The sequence below is a fragment of the Schistocerca cancellata genome, chromosome 1 (assembly GCF_023864275.1).
Source record: "Schistocerca cancellata isolate TAMUIC-IGC-003103 chromosome 1, iqSchCanc2.1, whole genome shotgun sequence".
In the NCBI taxonomy this organism is placed as follows: domain Eukaryota; kingdom Metazoa; phylum Arthropoda; class Insecta; order Orthoptera; family Acrididae; genus Schistocerca; species Schistocerca cancellata.
Window position 1 is genome coordinate 746148830 of NC_064626.1, and position 22143 is coordinate 746170972.

Sequence of the window (22143 nt, forward strand, 5' to 3'; positions counted from 1 at the left end):
GGGGCGTCCTCGGAGAAAACCCGCATAAGGTGGGTGGGGCCGGCCGAGTGGAAAATGCAGCAGACTGCCCACACCTCCAGCGTGGGATGCGCCTTGAGCTCCGCCAACACCCCCTCCTCCGTGATCGACAGACTGAGCCGAGTGATCAAGGCAGTGAGGGTCGGCGGGCGATGCGGGGGTTGGGATTGGCGGGTAGGAGATGGAGAAGGAGCAGGGGTGAGGGAGGTGTTGGGGCCAAAATGGGTGATGGGGAGGCGGGAGAGAATGTCAGTATGGAGGGTGGGACTGGGGGAGGAGATGAGAATGGAATCCCATCTGAAAGTGAGGAGAGAGATGGGGGCACCAGGGAAGTGTTGGCGGAGGAGGAGGGAGAGATTCTGGGCCTCGAGAAGGGAAGGATTGGGACGGGAGAGGAGGTATTTGTATAAAGAGGGGGGAGGAGGAGGAGGAGGAGGAGGAGGAGGAGGAGGAGGAGGCGGAGGGAGCAGGGCCAGGCGGGGAGACATCCATGGCATCCTGGGGGGGGAAGAAGGAAGGGGCAGGGCCTTTTTGGGAGCGGAGGAGGTGGTGGTGCCACTAGGGCATTTAATGGCGACAGAAGGGTGGGTGGTGACGTGAGGTACGGGAGCTATAGGGAGGTGGCGGGAAGGGGGAGGTCCTGGCGTGGATGCAGTGGAGATGGTGACGGTGAAGGCGACGGCGACGGTGGTGGCGGTGATGGTGAAGGCGATGGGGAGAGTTGGCCATGGGAGGTGGCCCGACGGGCCACCAGCCGAGCTGGAGCTGCAGTGACAGGCTGGGGGAGTGGGGAGAAAGGATCAGAGGGGGAGGAGCGGGAGGAAGAAGCTGGAGAGGGGGCGACAAAGAGCGAGGGCGAAGGGAGAGTGAGAAGAGGAGGGATGGAGAGAGGGGGGTGTGACTGGGCACACCATGTGATGGTGGTGGTGGTGGCGGAGGGGGATGTATAAACTATGGCTGTGGTGGTAATGGTGGTAGTGGTGGTGGGGGCTGACATGACAACAGGGATAAACAAAACGCACAGGACGAAAAGGAGAGGAAAAAACTGGGGACAGACGAAGACGAACGAAGACGAAGTCGAAGACAGATGAAGACCAGAGTCCCTCGCTGCTGGCGCTGGCGCTGGCGAAGGCTGGCAGGAATGCCGCAGCTGCTGCTGCTGCTGCCGCGGACGGGGCCGGGGCTGCTGCTGCTGCTGCTACTGGAGGGCTGGCTGGCTGGCTGGCTGGCTGGCTGGCACCTGAAAGCCTAGCACTTCGATTAGTGCTGGAATGGTACAATCTTCACCTACCCCTTCCAGATGATGATCTTCACCCTGACATCTACTCCTCCTACCTATTTTAACGTTACCTTCCGCCCCTCCCACTCCTCATAGCTCCCTCTCCCCTCCTCTTTCCTTCCCCTGAGCGGTTTTCCTCCCTTCTCCACTCCTAACCTTTTCCAGTGCGCCCCTTCTGTGTCTCTGCACTCCCTTCCACCTTGCTTTCCCTCTCGATCTCCCACCCTGCCCATCTCCTGCCCCTTGGTGCGCCCCCTGCCCCCCCTTTCTTTTCATCCCCCCCCTTCCCCACTGCACCTTGCTCTCCCCTCTTTTTCCCTCCTCTCAGGCCTTTCCCTCAGCAGATCCCTCCTGGCAGTTTTTTTTTTCATCGTGTGTGCTCCATCTCTTACAGTGGTATTAAAGTGTCTTTGTTCTGGAGTGTTTTAATACTATGGCCAACTTTTAACCTGTGCATGTGAATTCAGTGTATTTTATGTTTTCCACGATTCGCCAACTGTGTCTTTTAACTATATGTCGACTTTTTTAACTGTCCCACTATGAATGTCTCTGTGTCATTGTATATTTTAACACACATTATCTCCACTTATTCTGTTTTTATGTCCCTCTTTTTATCACCTTTATATGTGTAGTCGTCCCCTTTTATTAATTGTCATGTCCATTGGCTGAAGAGTGGCGGATTGTGCCGCTGCCAGGCTTCCCCTGCCCGTAAGGGGCAGGGAATTAAATCACAATAAAGGAAAAAAAGGAAAATTCCACAGCTTACGTTTGACGACGATTTTTTCGAGACATGTAACCTGAAATAAAGCAATGTGTGATTATGACTACACCCTAATTTCAATTTGTGTGAAATCTGAACCATCGCCTACCTCTACTTTGGAAGAATTCCATGGCTCAAATAGTGGAAATAACTGTAGGTTCACACAAAATGTTCAAATATTTCATTGTAAAATGCGATCTATAAATTGAAACTTAGTATAGATAATACATGTGCATTGCTTGGTATTGTTAATTACATACAAATATTGTCGAGATACTGCAGCCCGCTTTGATTCATAACTCATTATCAAAGAGCTGCTGAATGACATCTGACAATGACTCGCTGTCTGTCTGCTGGCAATGAGGCTATTGGGTGAGAGCATCCAACTAACTTATATACGTCTTTGTGTAGAACTGAAAACTGTTTAACATTTATGAAAATAGCACAGAGTTTCATAGGCAGTTTTAAGTACCTACGGTTTATACTTAAATTGTAGTGTGGAGCACTTAAAAATAGTTGTGAAAGGACATCTCCAACGGAAATATACTTTTTTGATTAACGACAGTCACCAATCTCCAACGGTATTGTATGGCAAGACCTTTAATAGCAGCAATAAATGCATCTGAAGTTTAGCATTTCTCTGTAATATCTGAACATTTGTTTGCAAAAGTTATGAAACATATCACAGTTTTAAAAATAAGCCGATATTTTTCAGTCACATGAATTTTTATTTTCTATCAGAATCGTTAAAACAGTACAGTTGATGCAAATGGTAAGAAATCACTGAAAAATCTCGCCGCTAATGAAGCCTGGAGGAACTGGTCACTTTCACATTTCACATAATGAAATCAATGAAGTGGCCAATAAGTTTGTGAAAAATGGTGATCTTACCACTAATGAAGTTTGGTAGAAATCCAGAATGAGATTTTCACTCTGCAGCGGAGTGTGCGCTGATACGAAACTTCCTGGCAGATTAAAACTGTGTGCCCCACGCAGGAGAGCTTCTGTAAAGTTTGGAAGGTAGGAGACGAGATACTGGCAGAAGTAAAGCTGTGAGACCGTGCGTGAGTCGTGCTTCGGTAGCTCAGATGGTAGAGCACTTGCCCGCGAAAGGCAAAGGTCCCGAGTTCGAGTCTCGGTCGGCCACACAGTTTTAATCTGCCAGGAAGTTTGGTAGAAATGCTCACTGTCACATTTCACACAGTGAAACCAGTGCAGTGGCTGATATACCGATACAATCTCTCACTAAACAGTAGAAAATCACGTAAATATCCGTAGACTTCATGATACCAACGAGATTTTTCTTAAATTCACCGATAATTTGCGTTACGTCGAAGAACATGTGTTGGTATAGATGAAAACAGAACGTCTGTAACTGCACTCATGTTTTCAGCACTTAGCAGCGTCGATAGTTTAAAGGAGCTGCTGTGATTTGCTGTCAGTTCACATCATCACCCAGGCGGAGTATATTTTCTTACAGGTGACATGTATGGAGTCTGTACAGGAACTGGTGATTATCATCTCGGCTTGCAGAACAAAGTGCTGAACACGGAGAGTCACGAGACTACTATCGATCGTAAGCTCCAATGAAAGCTTTACAGTTGGGGCAATAGTGGTGCTTCGCTTGGCAACTGTCTACACAGTATGGGATGCAGCAGCACAAGCAGCACCTGAAACAGAAGAAAAAAAATGTTTGTGCAAGGCAAAATACGTGTGCGGTGACGTTTCATAAAGCATACCCACCTACTGACAAAAAAATCTCTCATCTTTGTTTACGATGCGTGTTCTGGTGAAGTATTCAGTCACCAAGATATACAGCGATTACGAGGAAAGATCAGTGATGATGATGGAATGGGATACAAATACATAAAATTAAAAAGTTAATGCAAGTAAAATGCGTATTCAGAATAATATGAAAACTTCTAAGGAGACTTAAGCCACCTCTTATCTTTCTAGTTAGAACTGACACTGCAGTCATAGGCATCCTCTACGGGGGGGGGGGGGGGGGGGGGGGGGTCGTGGAAGAGGAACCACTTGACATCACCCGAGTGCAGAATTTATCCATGCTGCAGAATTCTTGTGCTATTGCAGTAGCTGTAACAAGTGATTTTACTGAAGTTCGTCGGTAGCCTTGTTTTGAATTACAGTTCTCAGTGCCATTGGAAACACTGTAGCTTTTAGCAGTCTCTACATATCTTTGCACTAAACCATACCGTTTCCTACGACTCGGCGGTGTTTTGGCGTCGTTCTACAATGAAGACAGGATACATCTGGCTCCGGTTCTACAAGGATCGTTCGATCCGCGGAACATTGCAGATCGCTCTCTGCATTCCACGCTGTCTGCTGGCTATTCACTGGACCCTCCTGACGTACACATCATAAATATAGCTGCATTATATCTAGCAGTGGTTCGTTCCAAATGCCCAGAGGAGCACTTCCTGCTCCCTCCCTTTATCTACATCTACATCTACATCCATACTCCGCAAGCCACCTGACGGTGTGTGGCGGAGGGTACCTTCAGTACCTCTATCGGTTCTCCCTTCTATTACAGTCTCGTATTGTTCGTGGAAAGAAGGATTGTCGGTATGCCTCTGTGTGGGCTCTAATCTCTCTGATTTTATCCTCATGGTCTCTTCGCGAGATATACGTAGGAGGGAGCAATATACTGCTTGACTCTTCGGTGAAGGTATGTTCTCGAAACTTTGACAAAAGCCCGTACCGAGCTACTGAGCGTCTCTCCTGCAGAGTCTTCCACTGGAGTTTATCTATCATCTCCGTAAGGCTTTCGCGATTACTAAATGATCCTATAACGAAGCGCGCTGCTCTCCGTTGGATCTTCTCTCTCTCTTCTATCAACCTTACCTGGTACGGATCCCACACTGCTGAGCAGTATTCAAGCAGTGGGCGAACAAGCGTACTGTAACCTACTTCCTTTGTTTTCGCATTGCATTTCCTTAGGATTCTTCCAATGAATCCCAGTCTGGCATCTGCTTTACCGACAATCAACATTATATGATCATTCCATTTTAAATCACTCCTAATGCGTACTCCCAGATAATGTATGGTATTAACTGCTTCCAGTTGCTGACCTGCTATTTTGTAGCTAAATGATAAAGGATCTATCTTTCTGTGTATTCGCAGCACATTACACTTGTCTACATTGAGATTCAGTTGCCATTCCCTGCACCATGCGTCAATTCGCTGCAGATCCTCCTGCATTTCAGTACAATTTTCCATTGTTACATCCTCTCGATACACCACAGCATCATCTGCAAAAAGCCTCAGTGAACTTCCGATGTCATCCACCAGGTCATTTATGTATACTGTGAATAGCAACGGTCCTATGACACTCCCCTGCGGCACACCTGAAATCACTCTTACTTCGGAAGACTTCTCTCCATTGAGAATAACATGCTGCGTCCTGTTATCTAGGAACTCCTCAATCCAATCACACAATTGGTCTGATAGTCCATATGCTCTTACTTTGTTCAATAAACGACTGTGGGGAACTGTATCGAACGCCTTGCGGAAGTCAAGAAACACGGCATCTACCTGTGAACCCGTGTCTATGGCCCTCTGAGTCTCGTGGACGAATAGCGCGAGCTGGGTTTCACATGACCGTCTTTTTCGAAACTCATGCTGATTCCTACAGAGTAGATTTCTAGTCTCCAGAAAAGTCATTATACTCGAACACAATACGTGTTCCAAAATTCTACAACTGATCGACGTTAGAGATATAGGTCTATAGTTCTGCACATCTGTTCGACGTCCCTTCTTGAAAACGGGGATGACCTGTGCCCTTTTCCAATCCTTTGGAACGCTACGCTCTTCTAGAGACCTACGGTACACCGCTGCAAGAAGGGGGGCAAGTTCCTTCGCGTACTCTGTGTAAAATTGAACTGGTATCCCATCAGGTCCAGAGGCCTTTCCTCTTTTGGCGATTTTAATTGTTTCTCTATCCCTCTGTCGTCTATTTCGATATCTACCATTTGTCATCTGTGCGACAATCTAGAGAAGGAACTACAGTGCAATCTTCCTCTGTGAAACAACTTTGGAAAAAGACATTTAGTATTTCGGCCTTTAGTCTGTCATCCTCTGTTTCAGTACCATTTTGGTCACAGAGTGTCTGGACATTTTGTTTTGATCCACCTACCGCTTTGACATAAGACCAAAATTTCTTAGGATTTTCTGCCAAGTCAGTACATAGAACTTTACTTTCGAATTCATTGAACGCCTCTCTTTCCTGTGCCAGCCTCCCTCTACAGCTCCCTCCAATATTATGGAAGTTATTGCCCTGTGTCGTAAGACATGTTGTAGCATCCACTCCCTGTCTCGACTTTATGTTTGTGTACTCCTCATATCTTTTACCTCACCAATTCTACAGATATCCTCCTTATTTCTTATGGGTCTACCTAATTTGGAAAATCTTTCTATAGCACCACATTTAAAGCCCTTCGATTCTCTCCTTTTGAGGTTTACCATCAATCCATGATTCACTACCATACAATTCAATGCTCCAGTCGTACATTCTCAGAAATTTCGTCCTCAAGCAAAGGACATGTGTTTTGGCCAGAAATGTCCCTTTTTATGTGCTCTCAACTTGATGAGTCTAATACCAACCCTCTGTCTGTACGTGATCTTGACTTCTGCCAGCTTGCCGAAACTGTATTCAGCCTTAGGGACCAGAGTGATTGCAGAAGACGTTGGGCAACATGGTCATGATATACAGTAAAATCAAATACGTCATCTCGAAATGTAACACACAATTTTCTGCGCCAAAGGAGAAAAGAGAAAACAAAAAACAGCGTGTACTTTTCTTAAAATTCAAACAACTGTCATCCACAGTTGTTCGATTTCGATAGCACGGTTACATCTTTCAGTATGTAACTCACTGTCATGGGCGCATAACAGCTCGTCAAACTGGGGACAAGAGGATTACAAGTCATGAAGAGTTGGTTATACCGACTAATCATACTGTAATTTCATTAGGTTTACTTCGTCATTCTGTACTAATGCTAGTTCTGGATTAGACTTCACAGGAGCAACTCAAAACATGTAGTTTTCAATACACATTTTGCAACCTTAATTAATTACAATATCGTTATAAAAACAAAGACATGGAAGGAAACGAAATGTTAGGCAGGATGTGGAAAAAATGATTTTACAGCCTCTGAGAAATATGGTACATTCCTGAAACTAAAGAAAAATCCAAAAAAATATATAAAAGTTTATTGACTATATGTCCCTGGCTTCCGCGACTCTACGATTAAGTGTTTCTGCGTACGGAATAACAGCTGAATGAATCGGTTGTCTTAGATGGCCTCACAGATAACACTCCAAAGTTCTGAGGTCGGGACGGTTTCAAAACCATGTTACAGATCCACCGCTACTTATCCATATGTCATCGGAAATGTATTAGAACACTTTCACGCATGAACCACGCGCTCCACCTATCATCCAGTACCTTGTCTGGATGAGTGTTATAAATAAATTCCTTCTAGAGAGAGCCTATATGACGTGGTGGGAGATTATATGGAACTGCGAAAAGTCACCTGTGATTCTAGACCAAATATTAATCTAAAACTGAATTCTAGCCTAGTTGAACCATGATAATTTTCATTTGTCTGCAGGAAGTGGCTGTGTTCTATCGCTTCCAAATGTAAACAACACTGGAGATAAAAATAACGCATTGGAAGTTTGCAAAAGTTTTCTAACGATAGGTAAAGATCAAGTGGAAGATCCCACACCTGTGGAACGGAATACGGATACGTAATCTCCAACTGAATTATCCTCCTTATGTTGAATCTAGATCTTCTACGGCGCTCTATTGAACTCATTCTTCCTGGCCTGGGCGCTCTATTGGACTCATTCTTCCTGGCCTGGTGTACGAGCAAGTCATAGTCTATCTTGATCCTGGATTTGTGATGCTACGAATAGTGTCTCAGCAGCGCAACGACAAACAGAAGCAGAGCTTGGGCAACTCGGCATTCACCTCACAGGAAACACGTTTAGAAAAAGCGTCCATTACCAATCTCATCTGCCTGCTCACGAAATTAATATTCTCCCTTCGTTAAGCGTGACGGTTATAATACAACTCATTACAAGTACAAATGCGAAACGTTCACGGGTTACTAATCTCAAATGTACAGTAACGTGAATTACAAAAATCTTGACAGGAGCACATAACCATCGAAGTCCCAATTAAAGGCTAATTTGTATTGAAATTATCGTTCCATTATCTGACAAGAAACTCCTTACAGTTGATTACGATGATTGGTATCATAAAAATACGTATATTGTGTGTACTATGAACACAGTGTCTACCTTTTGGACATCAAAGTATCCCACTTACAGAAAATACTGAATAAATAGTATTAGTCTTTTTGGATATCAGAAGTTTTTAATCTCTTGTAAAATTATATTCTTAGAGAACAAATGGCAGTTTTAAAAATTTGGGTTTTTCATTCCCTGTCCTCCTTTTCCCTTGGACTGTTGTTGTTGAGCTCTCCATATCTTCATAACTGCTGCAATCTACATGCATTCGAGACCGAGTAAGCAGTCTTGTTTCCCCTTTATAGCTCCCTCCCTCCCCCCCCCCCTTAATACACACACACATAATTCCTTCCACTGCCAATTTGCCCTTTACTTAATGTCTTAAGGATGAGTCCTATAACCGATTTCTTCTTTTAAAGCAAGTCGTTCCACAAATTTCTCTTCACGATAATCTGGTTCATTACTTTTCATTAATTATGCAGTCTACCCATCTAATCCACAGCATTCTCCTGGAACACCATATGTTTTAAAAAAACTTTTATCTCTTTTGTCAACGTTACTTACCGAATTAAGCCTTCCCTTTTTTCCACAGTACTGGCTTGCCAACTGAGCTCTTCATATTTCGCAAGTTTTTCATTAAAGATTCTTCAATTTTAATATAAGTGGATTAGATCTTGCCCATAATCACGCGTACTTCTGCAGTTTGGCGTTTCTTCACTAGCCATTCCGGTTTTCCTTGATTTCCATATTTAGACTCGTATTTTCAAATGGTTCAGATGGCTCTAAGCACTATGGGACTTAACATCTGAGGTCATGAGTCCCCTAGACTTAGAACTACGTAAACCTAACTAACCTAAGGACATCACATACATCCATGCCCGATGCAGGATTCGAACCTACGACCGTAGCAGCCGCGTGGTTCCGGACTGAAGCGTCCAGAACCACTCGGCCGCCGCGGCCGGCAGACTTATATTTTCCCGTTTGCATATCTTATTTCTTGCACTTTCATATTTTGTCCTTTCATCAACAAAATTAAATATGTCGTGCGTTTTCACGGTTTTCTACTGAGTCTTGCCTTTTGCATTTTGGTCGTCTGTCACCTGAATTGTTTCATCTATCGAAGCTATCCGTTCGTTGCTATTGTATTTCTTTCCACCGCTTCAGTAAGTTGTTATCAGTATTCCCGTTGACTCTTTCAACATCCACTGCTTCTTTCAATGTATCTTTAATTTTCTACATTTCTCAAATTTCTTCAGTTATAATCTTGCAGTTCATAATCATAACCTTGATAAATTTCTGTAAAGCCAAGACTAATCACTATCCGTTCAATAAAGGTTACATTTCCACACACTCCTTACACTCATTAAAGCTCAGGATTCTACCTTCAATACATTAGAATGTATCTTCACTTATCATTATTACAAAAAAGAATAGTTACAGGATTTGCTCAGTCAGTGACAATTAGAGCAGCTATTTCTCTGCAATTATTACTATAGTCATTTGTTAGTTCCCTAGTTTTGATAGTTATTTTTTTGGTTCTTCGTGTGAAGTACAGGGACTCTAAGGTAGTGTCGCTCCTTTGAATTTATGTCCTCCTGGAGAGAGTGGAGTCCAATGTCACAGCATCTCATTATTTTCGGGTAACGTCAGGGAAGACGCCAAATTAGCCACCAGAGAAACTACAGCGCAGTTTAGCTTCAGTGGCGTCAGTATAGCTTCTATGGCCTCATTTCATCTCTTAACGAGAAACGGAGAATTATTTCAGACGTTTTACGATGACCAGAAGAGAAAGTAGCACTAAATATTGACCTGCTAAGAGAGACGTGAGTTGTCGGACAGTAAAAAGACACTACTGCAGAGACCAAGCTGCTGTTAATCTGGTGCAACTATTCTTGTTGAATAGAACACAACAAAACCCAATATTGACGCACTCAGTAGATGAGAGACACATAATAATCTAGACGGAAAACCAGAGAACGGATGTTGGACTGGGGGTACTTAGGTCCAGCATTGCACTAAGATTTCACAGCATTTGAATTACTTTGTAACTCATTTTTCTTACATGTTAATGACATGTAACTCTCACTGTGACTGAAACTCGATTGTAGGAAAAGGAAGAGAAGGAAACGTAGTAGGTGAATATGGAACGGGATAGGGGATGAAAGAGGAAGCCGCCTGGTAGAATTTTGCACAGTGCATAACTTAATCATAGCTAATACTTGGTTCAAGAATCATAAAAGAAGGTTGTATACGTGGAAGAAGCCTGGAGATACTGGAAGGTCTCAGATAGATTATATAATGGTAAGGCAGAGATTCAGGAACCAGGTTTTAAATTGTAAGACATTTCCAGGGGCAGATGTGGACTCTGACCACAATCTATTGGTTATGCACTGTAGATTAAAACTGAAGAAACTGCAAAAAGGTGGGAATTTGAGGAGATGGGACCTGGATAAACAGACTAAACCAGAGGTGGTAGAGAGCTTCAGGGAGAGCATTATGGAACGATTGACAAGAATGGGGGAAAGAAGTACAGTAGAAGAAGAATGGGTAGCTTTGAGAGATGAAATACTGAAAGTAGCAGAGGATCAAGTAGGTAAAAAGACGAGGGCTAATAGAAATCCTTGGGTAACAGAAGAGATATTGAATTTAATTGATGAAAGGAGGAAATATAAAAATGCAGTAAATGTAGCAGGCAAAAAGGAATACAAACGTCTCAGAAATGAGATCGACAGGAAGTGCAGAGGACAAATGTATGGATGTAGAGGGGCAAATCACTGGGGGTAAGATAGATACTGCGCACACAAAAATTAAAGAGACCTATGGAGAAAAGTAAACCATTTGCATGAATATCAAGCGCTCAGATGGAAAACCAGTTCTAAGCAAAGAGGGGAAAGCAGAAAGGTGGAAGGAGTATATAGAGGGCCTATACAAGGGCTATGTTCTTGAGGACAATATCATAGAAATGCAAGAGAATGTAGATGAAGATAAAATAGGAGATATGATACCGTGTGAAGAGTTTGACGGAGCACTGAAAGACCTAAGTCGAAACAAGGCCCCAGGAGTAGACAACATTCCATTAGAACTACTGACAGCCTTGGGAGAGCCAGGCCTAACAAAACTCTACCATCTAGTGAGCAAGATGTATGAGACAGGCGAAATACCCTCAGACTTCAAGAAGAATATAATAATTCCAATCCAAAAGAAAACAGGTATTGACAGATGTGAAAATTACCGAACTATCAGTTTAATAAGCCACGGCTGCAAAATATCAACACGAATTCCTTACAGACGAATGGAAAAACTGGTAGAAGCCGACTTCGGGGAAGATCAGTTTTGATTCCGTAGAAATGTTGGAACACGTGAGGCAATACTGACCCTACGACTTACCTTAGAAAGTAAATTAAAGAAAGGCAAACCTACGTTTCTAGCATTTGTAGACTTAGAGAAAGCGTCTGACAATGTTGACTGGAATACTCTGTTTCAAATCTGGAGGTGCAGGGGTAAAATACAGGGAGCGAAAGGGTATTTACAATTTGTATGGAAACCAGATGGCAGTTATAAGACTCGAGGGGCATGAAAGAGAAGCAGTGGTTGCGAAGGGAATGAGACAGGGTTGTAGCCTATCCCCGATGTTATTCAGTCTGTATATCGAGCAAGCAGTAAAGGAAAATTCGGAGTAGGAGTTAAGATCCATGGAGAAGAAATAAAAACTTTGAGGTTCGCCAATGACATTGTAATTCTGTCAGAGACAGCAAAGGACTAGGAAGAACAGCTGAACGGAATGGACAGTGTCTTGAAAGGAGGATGTAAGATGAACATCAACAAAAGCAAAACGAGAATACTGGAATGTAGTCGAATTAAGTCGGGTGATGCTGAGGGAATTAGATTAGGAAATGAGACACTTAAAGTAGTAAATGAGTTTTTCTATTTGGGGAGCAAAACAACTGATGACGGTCGAAGTAGAGAGGATATAAAATGTAGACTGGCAATGGGAAGGAAAGCGTTTCTGAAGAAGATAAATTTGTTAGCATCGAATATAGGTTTAAGTGTCTGAAAATTTTTTCTGAATGTATTTGTATGAAGTGTAGCCATGTATGGAAGTGAAACATGGACGATAAATAGTTTGGACAAGAAGAGAATAGAAGCTTTCGAAATGTGGTGCTACAGAAGAATGCTGAAGATTAGGTGGGTAGGTCACATAAGTAATGAGGAGGTACTGAACAGAATTGGGGAGAAGAGGAATATGTAGAACAACTTGACTAGGAGAAGAGATCGGTTGGTAGGGCATATTCTGAGGCATCAAGGGATCACCAATTTAGTATTGGAGGGCAGCGTGGAGGTTAAAAATCGTAGAGGGAGACCAAGAGATGAATACACTAAACAGATTCAGAAGGATGTAGGTTGTGGTAGGTACTGGGAAATGAAGAAGCTTGCACAGGATAGAGTAGCATGGAGAGCTGCATCAAACCAGTCTCAGGACTGAAGACAACTACAACATCAACTCTTACTTACCCACAGACGGCCAATAGGAGGGCCATTAAGTGCGTCTTGGTGGTCGCCTTGGTCTGCACAGCCGTCTGTATGGTTTGGTGACACGCTGGGCACACGATGTTGCACGGCTGAGGGCCGAGAGTCAGTGGCAGCGCCATCATACCGCCTAGACAGCGAATACAGAGAAATCACTCAGTGCTCACCAGAATCTGAAGTGAATGCCGGTCAGGGAGAGTAAATTACTTAGGAAGTACATAATGTACTAATACAAAATACCTCTTTCGTTACACGCCAAGAAAAAGTGCTCGCAACCCCGGCAGATGTTTTATTTTTCCGAGGTGTAACTTTACGATTTTATTTCAGTTCAGAATCGCCCACATACCTTCTGTAATATTCTCTTTGAGGAGTGCGCAGTTTTAATGTATGTCTAATCATCATTGCTTCCTCAGTTGGCTTATTTTCGAATATATCTCGTCTACTGATATTTTTTATCGTTGAAGTTGCCTTTCCTTTAGAGGATCCTCTTATCTTATGAATACCACAATATTTTTAGGAATAGCTTAGATCGCCAGATAGTGCACAGTATATTATATGATTAAAATGTATCTAAATTCTTAAAAAACCAGTCTTTGATGGACAATAAGACTGAAAACTGAATTTAAAAATTTTGTTATAAATAAAGGAATGTGAGCCATTTACAGCATAGTAATGTTAATGTTACACTTCCAAAGATAATACTTAAGTGTTTTTGTAAGTATTCCAAAAAAACTGCCGCAACAACCTTGTATGAAGTAATTTAAAGTACACCAACTGGACTGCAGTTCCTGCTGTTGTTAACAACGTAGTGGAAATTATCCTAAAATATGCTATTTCCGGAAATTGGAAATACTATAATCCCATTTCCATGAACAACAGTAAACTTAATGTAAGACTTTCCGTGGTTCAGACAACTTTCTTATTGTGAACATGTTTTGCTAACAAACTGTGCTAAATAATCTGCACTGTGGAAATAGACCTTTCACGATAGACAACGCCTGATACTCAAGGTTGTTGTGGTGCTCCGATCAAAAAGATAGAAAATATGTATGATAATGTCAAGACAAGCTTGTACTGTATTTATTATCAAGCTGCAATGCAAAGACTCCAACACTGTAAACTTCTTCTATCTCTTTTCGTCTAATATTAGGCATATAACAGCGGGAAACCACTTACAACTTCTGAAATGGATATAGTGTGTTTTTTTTTCAAAGTTTAGTGACGAAGAATTGGCTAGGAACAATTTGTTAATGTCCATGACAATTTCACTAAGCGATCTTTCTACTACCTGACTATCGCTAAGTCTGTATCATCTGTAAACATTACAATATCGGTATTTGGTAAAGTTACTGATGGAATGTCATTTACATACACAAGAAAAGTTGAATGCCCTGAAATGGGCCTTGTGGGAGACCAGATGTAATTAGTTCCCACTCTGATGGCGCCTGATAGCTTAATGCACGTCTCACCCTTTGTTTCCTATACGAGATACAGGATTTGAACCATTCTGCAGCATTTCCTGTTACGCCATAACAATGTAATTTACTCAAAAGGATACTGTGATTTTCACAGTCAGATGGCTTTGTCAGATCACAAAATATACTAGTAGTCTGTAATTTATTGTACGTTCTCGCATGTGTAGATAGACTTCTCAATATCCGAACCCTTTTGAAATACGATCTGTGTTTTTGATAATAAATTACAATTTTTCGTCAGATGGTTGAGAAGTTAACAGTATCTTACTTTCTTCTAAAACTTCCTAGAACGATGGAAAAAGTGAAATTGGGCGGAATTTTGACGATATTTGTTTGTCTCCTTTCGTCAACAAATGCTTAACTTCAACATATTTCAGCCATTCATGAAATGTTCCATTGATAAATAACTAGTTTCAGAAATAGCTTAATGTGTTACTAGACTCAGATTCACACTTTTTAATTAAATGTTTTGATGTTTTAGAATAAGCACTTGAATTTTTTAAAAAGATTTCATGGTTTACATAACTTCTACTGTTGTGGTGAGCGTCATATTCATATTACTGAACTTTATTCTAATGACTGGTACTGTACCTAACAACGCAATCGTTTGACTAACAGTTGTGAAATGCTTGTCAAAAAATTTTGCAACACTCATACATCTGTTAGCAATTTATCATCCACTCTTAATGCTATCTGCTCTTCTCTATCTCTGTTTCTACAGATCTCCTCCTTCACTAAGCCCATATGTCTTTATTTTGTTATCTGATGCGATTATCGTTTTCTTGTAACTAACTTCGTTTGATATCCATATTACTACATTTAATATTTCAGAGTATAACTTTTAATGAGCAATAGCATCAGCATCAGAGCTTCTGGTTGATAGAATCATTTTCAAAAATATTCAAATGTATGTGAAATCTTATGGGACTTAACTGCTAAGGTCATCACTCCCTAAGCTTACACACTACTTAACCTAAATTATCCTAAGGACAAACACACACACCCATGCCCGAGGAAGGACTCGAGCCTCCGCCGGAATCAGTTTCGTTTGTGTTTTATAAGATAGATATATTCCCTGAGTACTCCATGGTTTCTTTGTGGACTTTGGTCTAATCTGGATTAAGTTTGGAAGCAAACAGTAAGCAGAGAAGGTAAGGACATTGTTAATGAAAGTACTGTACTTACCCATTATTGCTCTGAGCACTGTATACATCACTCTTGTTCTTGTCTTTGAGGAGTTCTAAGATAATTAATTTTTGTCTTACTGACTACTCTCTTTAACTGAGATTTGGTGGCTGTTATATCCTTTTCAGTATTAACATTTAACGAAAGGGACTGTGTGAGAGACCAGTGATTATTGCTTTTCTAAAATTATTTTGTTCATTAGAATTTTCTCTAAAGACATTATAAGTCACTGTGTTTGAGTAATTAGCTATCCTAGATGGGGAGTTTATATTTGGAAATTTTACATAATTCTTGACAAATTACTCAGGACAGTTGCGCAAATGGCCATTTTCATTCTTTATTACCCGTATCATGCGAGATTATGGTTTACGTTATGGTTCGCTCTCGATGTAGCTTTTAACTACATCCTGTCCTATTCTTGTTGTCCCACATTACTATTTATAAACAGACACTTGTTTAGTTCCTACTGATCAGAGCCAAAGGCCTTGGCAATGGTCATAAACTACAGGTCTTGTGGCAATCGAAAGAATTTCAGGTCAAAGATGTACATGGTAAAGAGTTTTGAACATAATGTGACAAAATTGTTGGGAATAGAAAATGTGAATCCCCAGCTTTTGGGCACCAAACGACAGCCTCAAACGTAGAAGAGGTCACACGTACCTGCTTGTGTAGTATATACTCCAGGGACGTTCGCAGTTGGTGCTCCACCGTATGGTGGTCCATGTTGTGCTGGATACCCTGCAGATTTGTGGTCAACTGGCGCTGCGACGTGTGGTGCTGGTTGTGGCATACTGTCCTCGGGTTCTCCTATTCTGAAACACATTTCGTGCTTGATTCAATGAGATGTTTCGTTATTGCTCACTTTGAAAATCATGACACACTTAAAAACGAATTGCAGAAATAAAGGTAGTAAGGTACGAGCATAGAAACAATGCAGGAACAAGCCTGGATTAAGAAGATGTGTGGAACAATATCGAAGGGTCTTAGAAAGAAGTTACCCGCTTGTTGGTTTGGACTGGTGAAGGATGAAGATAAGCACCTCACAGGCGTAGCCGTGTTATATCGTCGCCCCATTATTAATGGCATCTACAGTAAGTTTGGGAGATGTTGTTACTGCCTGTAGCTTCAATTCGAAGTGCTAAACACATACACAAGTGCTCATACTATTTCACATCCAGCTCATGATCACGTGTCACTCCAGTACGTTAATATATAAAGGAACTTCTGTGTGGCATCACTATACGGCCGAAAATAGAGCTCCATGAAGACAAGTTACATATTGAAACATTTTTGGCAATCATGGTGAAAGACAGTTTATCTAAGTTATTCCACTGTATCCTGACGCCCAACCGACTCCTCAGCCTGTTAGAATATATGTTTACGACATTACGTGTCTGACATGATATCTTATGTTCCCAGCACAAAAGTGTTAAATTGTAATCAAGAGTGTGTTATGAGGACACAGAACATCTCCCGTATATTGTAGTGTAATTTGTTTACTTGTGTATGGGCGTGTGCATAACGATAAAGAGGTCTCGGGGCACAAGGAAACAGCAGAAGATGGCACTGCAAAACTTTTTTGAAATATTAGTGTCATATTTTCATGGTGACAAGAAAATGAAAGTCATAACTGATTCTCAAATCACTATATGAATCATATGTGTATTGCAGTGCATACAAGTACTTACGTATTGTTGTATACTCCTCTGCAGGTCGTCATACACCAAAGAATCGCTCGGGATGATGTGGAGGTCTGTTTCTTTTCACCATACACGCGTACCGTACCAGTTACCCACCACTGTACTCTGTTGCGCACCAGAAGAGTAGGGTAGTCTTCTGTTCTATCAATACTAACGGTTTGGCTGTTAAACTCAATACTGAAAAAATATTTGTCAGAAAAATAACAGTGCGACTAACTACATCGGCATAGCATCGCGTCGTGTACTCTTACTAAAATTGACATTTATACCATCTATTAGATTATTCTGGATCTCAGGTCTCATACATTTATCTACAAGTAAATAATATGTTTAGCAATACCCTGTTTCTTATCCTATAGCACTTCATGGCGCCATTGGAAGTTTTGGTTTCTTTTGGTAATACACTACATTATAGATTGTGGCAAGTCGCCAGCTGGACACACCCTGTTGTGAAACACTAGTATTCATGATTTATTACAATCCTCATTCCATGTTTTTACCCTTTTGAGTTAACCATTTACCACTGCACAAAAGATGTTAACTTAAATGCTAAATAATTTTAGTTTTTAAATCAAAATACATATTTACCAGTCTACAGAAACGAGTATCATCCGAAAAAATGTATCCATTTATCCTGGAATCCTTGATTTTTAGTGTGAAGACTGACATATAAGAAGGACTTACGAAAGAAAATCAGGCGAAAATCAAACTTTATACTTCGAGAAAAATTTAATAGACGCTTAATATAACTTAATATTACGGTGCTATACAGTCCAGTGTTCACCCATTGCGCATAATCTACCTTGCTCGGAAGAATATCAAAGACTTACGAGATTGTTCTCTCATTTTGCTGTTGTAAAATAATATTAACAGATAGTTCCTATTGTAGGCGACTTGCCTACAACAAATAATCGCATAGCCGTCCGGTATAATGAGTTAACGAAGTAATATTTATTCGTGAAAACTCACAATGAGAAGAAACTAAAAACAACAGAGAAGTAACAAAAACTAGGAGATCCTATAGTCTTACGGCAAAGATAAAAAACAACACATGATCAAAAAAAACTCCCGCGCACTGTTGATCTCACTTTGCACCAGACATGAAAAATGAAAAATATCACTGCCACACAGCCCCCCCCCCCCCCCCCTTAAAGTGCGGAGCCCCAGGGATATCTTGATACTTGAATTTTATTCGACGTCCAGCTCTGGTGTGCGTCGGGTGTCTCGGAGGCGGTGACGTTGTTGTTTGTGGTGGTGATTCACCTGTCTCGGACGATGTACTGAGCGGTGTTTTGGTATGCTCTGCGTCCATCATGTGTTGATGCACAGGCGTGGTGTCAGAAGTCGGAGAGGGTAAAACCCATGCTGGCTTGACACGTTCAATCGATACCTTTGTCGGAACACCATTGTACATTATGTCCACGGTATGCTTATTCCTACTCAGCACCTGAAATGGGCCCGTATATGGTGGTTGTAAAGGCGATTTGACTGAGTCTGTTCGCAACATTACGTGAGAGCAATTGTACAAGTCTTTGTGTACAAACACCTTACGGTTACCATGGCGAGAAGGTGGCGGGCAACGTATATTTGAGCAGTGACGTTTTAGCTGCTGCACCCAGTGTGTGAGGCCCTCTGATCCAGGTAGTAAGGTTGGTACTAAATAATCTGCAGGAATCCGTAGCGGCTCGCCGTAAACCATCTCGGCAACTGATGCACCAATCTCGGGTTTGTGAGCTGTCCGCAGGCCTAACAACACTAATGGTAATGCTTCTGTCCATCTCTCTTGATGACACATCAATGCTGCTTTGAGTGTTCTGTGCCATCGTTCGACCATACCATTACTGGCAGGGTGATAGGCAGTCGTGTGGTGGCGTTGGAAACCGCACATTTTGGATAGCTCGAGGAACAACGTAGATTCGAACTGACGTCCTTGTTCAGTTGTGACATGAAGGGGGCATCCAAAACGGGCAACTCACGTACACAGAAACGTCTTAGCAGTAGTTTCGGCTGAAATATCGACTATTGGAGTTGCTTCTGCCCATCTTGTGCACCTCTCTATGGCCGTAAACAAATATCTGTAACCCTCTGACTGTGGGAGAGGTCCAACCAGGTCCACGTGAACGTGTGCGAATCTAGCAGAGGTACCTTGAAAATCTCCAATATCAGCACGCACATGTCGTCCTACTTTACTCTGTTGACAAGGAATGCAGGAACGTACCCAAAGGTGTGCGTCTCTTTTCATAGAAGGCCACACATAGCGGTCTGTCAGCAGCTTTATTGTAGCGTTGGTTCCGGGGTGCGATAGTGTGTGGACACTGTCGAATGCCGTCTTGCGCAATATTTCTGAAATGAATGGTCTTGGTCTGCCCTGAGAAAAGTCGCACCACAGCTTCCGCTTGGAGTTAGGCACCAGAATTTGCTCGAACTTCAGACCTGTAGACGGGTCGTTTAACAGCTGTCGTAGAGCTCTGCATCCTTGGTCTGTTCCACTGCAAGTTTATCATAGTCTATAATTTCTGAAATCCCGCAAATACGTGAAAAATAGTCAGCCACTAAATTTTCTGCGCCTCTTAAATGGCGTTATCTGTCGTGAACTGACTTATGAACTCAATATAACGGAACTGTCTTGGTGAGCATTTATCACTGGTGTTTTTAAAAGCCGATGTTATGGGTTTGTGGTCTGTAAACACAGTCACTGGTCTAGCCTCTATTTGTGGGCGGAAGTATCGAATTGCTTCGTAGATCGCGAACAATTCTCTGTCATACGCGCTTCACTTCCGTTGTGCAGTCTGTAACTTTTTAGAGAAAAACCGTAGTGGTTGCCACTGCCCTTCTACACGCTGGTGCAGCGCCGCCCCTATTGCTGACTGGCTCGCGTCTACAACAATAGCTAGCTGTGCGTAGTGAACTGGGTGAGCGAGCAACACCGCTTTGCTGAGGCTTGCTTGAAGATCATTAAATGCTGCAGATCAGAAGGTTGCGTGTTCATATCACGTCGGGGTCACCAATTATGTAGGCGACTTGCCTACAACAAATAATCGTATAGCCGTCCGGTATAATGAGTTAACGAAGTAATATTTATTCGTGAAAACTCACAATGAGAAGAAACTATAAACAACAGAGAAGTAACAAAAACTAGGAGATCCTATAGTCTTACGGCAAAGATAAAAAACAACACATGACCAAAAAAAACTCTCGCGCACTTTTGATCTCACTTTGCACCAGACATGAAAAATATCACTGCCACACTATGTTACTCCCCGTACCCAAGAAATAATTCACTTACTTTGGTTTGCCTGATCAGCAGTATACCGCAGTGGATGTGGACTATTAACTGCTGTACCCTATTTCTCGCCTTTCATATAAATGTGCAGCTATCGTCGCGATAGCTTATCATTATTTACGCTGAAGCTGTATATCTCAACGATCTGCGCAAGTTTTGCTGGAGTACCTGTCACTAAGGCGGAAAAACGATACTGATGAAAGAACATACGATCCTGTTATCGTTACTTCCGTAACAGCAACGTAGATGGCCAATTATTATTTCCAAGAACTACGTGGATTTAACTAGTTTCCACAAGTTCAGTCACATTTTTCATTCTACTGGACGTGAATGTATGCATATAACCACACCCTGTGACGCGCCCACCACGTGTACGCTTGGCTTGGAAACCACGACGGTTGAGAGCGCAGCGCGAGCTCTGTCAGTGAGAGCGCTGCAGTGCAGAGGTACTCACCACAGTGGAGGAGCAGGTGTTCGTTGTCGAAAATTACGTTATAACAAAGTCATGGAAACGGTGAGGTTGATTGTTAGTTGAGAAGTTTAATGGCGTCAGAGCAACAGCAGAGAGTGCCATGCAACGCTTCGTCCGAAAATGGCGTGGGGCAGGATCCGTCTCGAACAAGTCAAAAAACATTCGGAAACGTGCCCATGCAGCAGAAAATGTGGCTGCCGTTCACTAGAATATACTTCAGAGTCCTACCTAATCAATCTGACGCCTTCACAAGAGACCGGCATATCACATCGATCATGCGGACGAATACTCCACCTGGACCTATACGTGCATCCGTACCGAGTGTCTGTTGTTCATGCATTAAATCCAGCAGATACTCCTCAGCAAATATTTTTTATTCCAGTCTTTGATCACAATATCAATTCTTTAGACGATGACCGGTTTCAGTCCGTAATGATCATCCTCAGATCTACAATATACAAATGTATACACCTAGTGAGCGGTGCGTCTTTCAACATAATACAGAAATACGTATCATGGTATACTATCATACAACCAGGGAAATGTGCAGATGAAATACCGCAAAAAGTACCTTTTTTACACCATATCCTAAAGTGATAAGGCCATAATGGCATCGTCAAAACAAGTAATTATAATCAGTACAGCATCGTCACATAAATCTAAAAGAAAGTGTAGAATAGGACACATCGCCCACACAGTCATCATTGCAACTGTCTACTGAAGTACAGTAGCTGCCAGAAATCTGATTTCCTACGTCCTCCCTAGATTTCGGTACTGTGGGCTTGGATGTAATCACCATTTACGCAAAAAACATAATCTGATAAAAACACATTAGTAAAATACATGTAGCAGACTTTTAAAATTGATAACTATCATAGAACCCAATTGTGATACATTAAAAGATGAATACAGTTACCCATATAAACTTATTAAAAGTAAATATATGAAGAGAATAGGACCGATCCTTTTTATGGTGTATTTACGGTCAACAATTAATATACGTAATACATTGCCTGTAGCAACCTATAAATTACCTATGAAAGATAAACTGTCTATATGTCAGCTGAAAAAAGACGGATCTATGATCATCGCCCTCTGTTGGGTCGGCCGTCAGGATGTTACGTAGGCGCGCACCGATCCTAAGAACTTTACCACTAGAGGGCTTTGCATA

The 22143-nt window shown here is 42.0% G+C and overlaps 1 protein-coding gene across 1 annotated transcript; it reads right to left on the bottom strand.

The window, feature by feature from the left end:
* Positions 1 to 2781: 2781 nt before the first annotated feature.
* On the bottom strand, positions 2782 to 20545 carry LOC126185841 (lipopolysaccharide-induced tumor necrosis factor-alpha factor homolog). Its single transcript, XM_049928162.1, has 4 exons — positions 20504 to 20545; positions 16178 to 16329; positions 12843 to 12987; positions 2782 to 3727 (listed from the first exon to the last, which is right to left on the bottom strand). Exons 2-4 carry the CDS (start codon positions 16305 to 16307, stop codon positions 3625 to 3627), a joined length of 378 nt encoding a protein of 125 aa, XP_049784119.1. The 5' UTR covers positions 16308 to 16329; positions 20504 to 20545; the 3' UTR covers positions 2782 to 3624.
* Positions 20546 to 22143: the final 1598 nt, after the last annotated feature.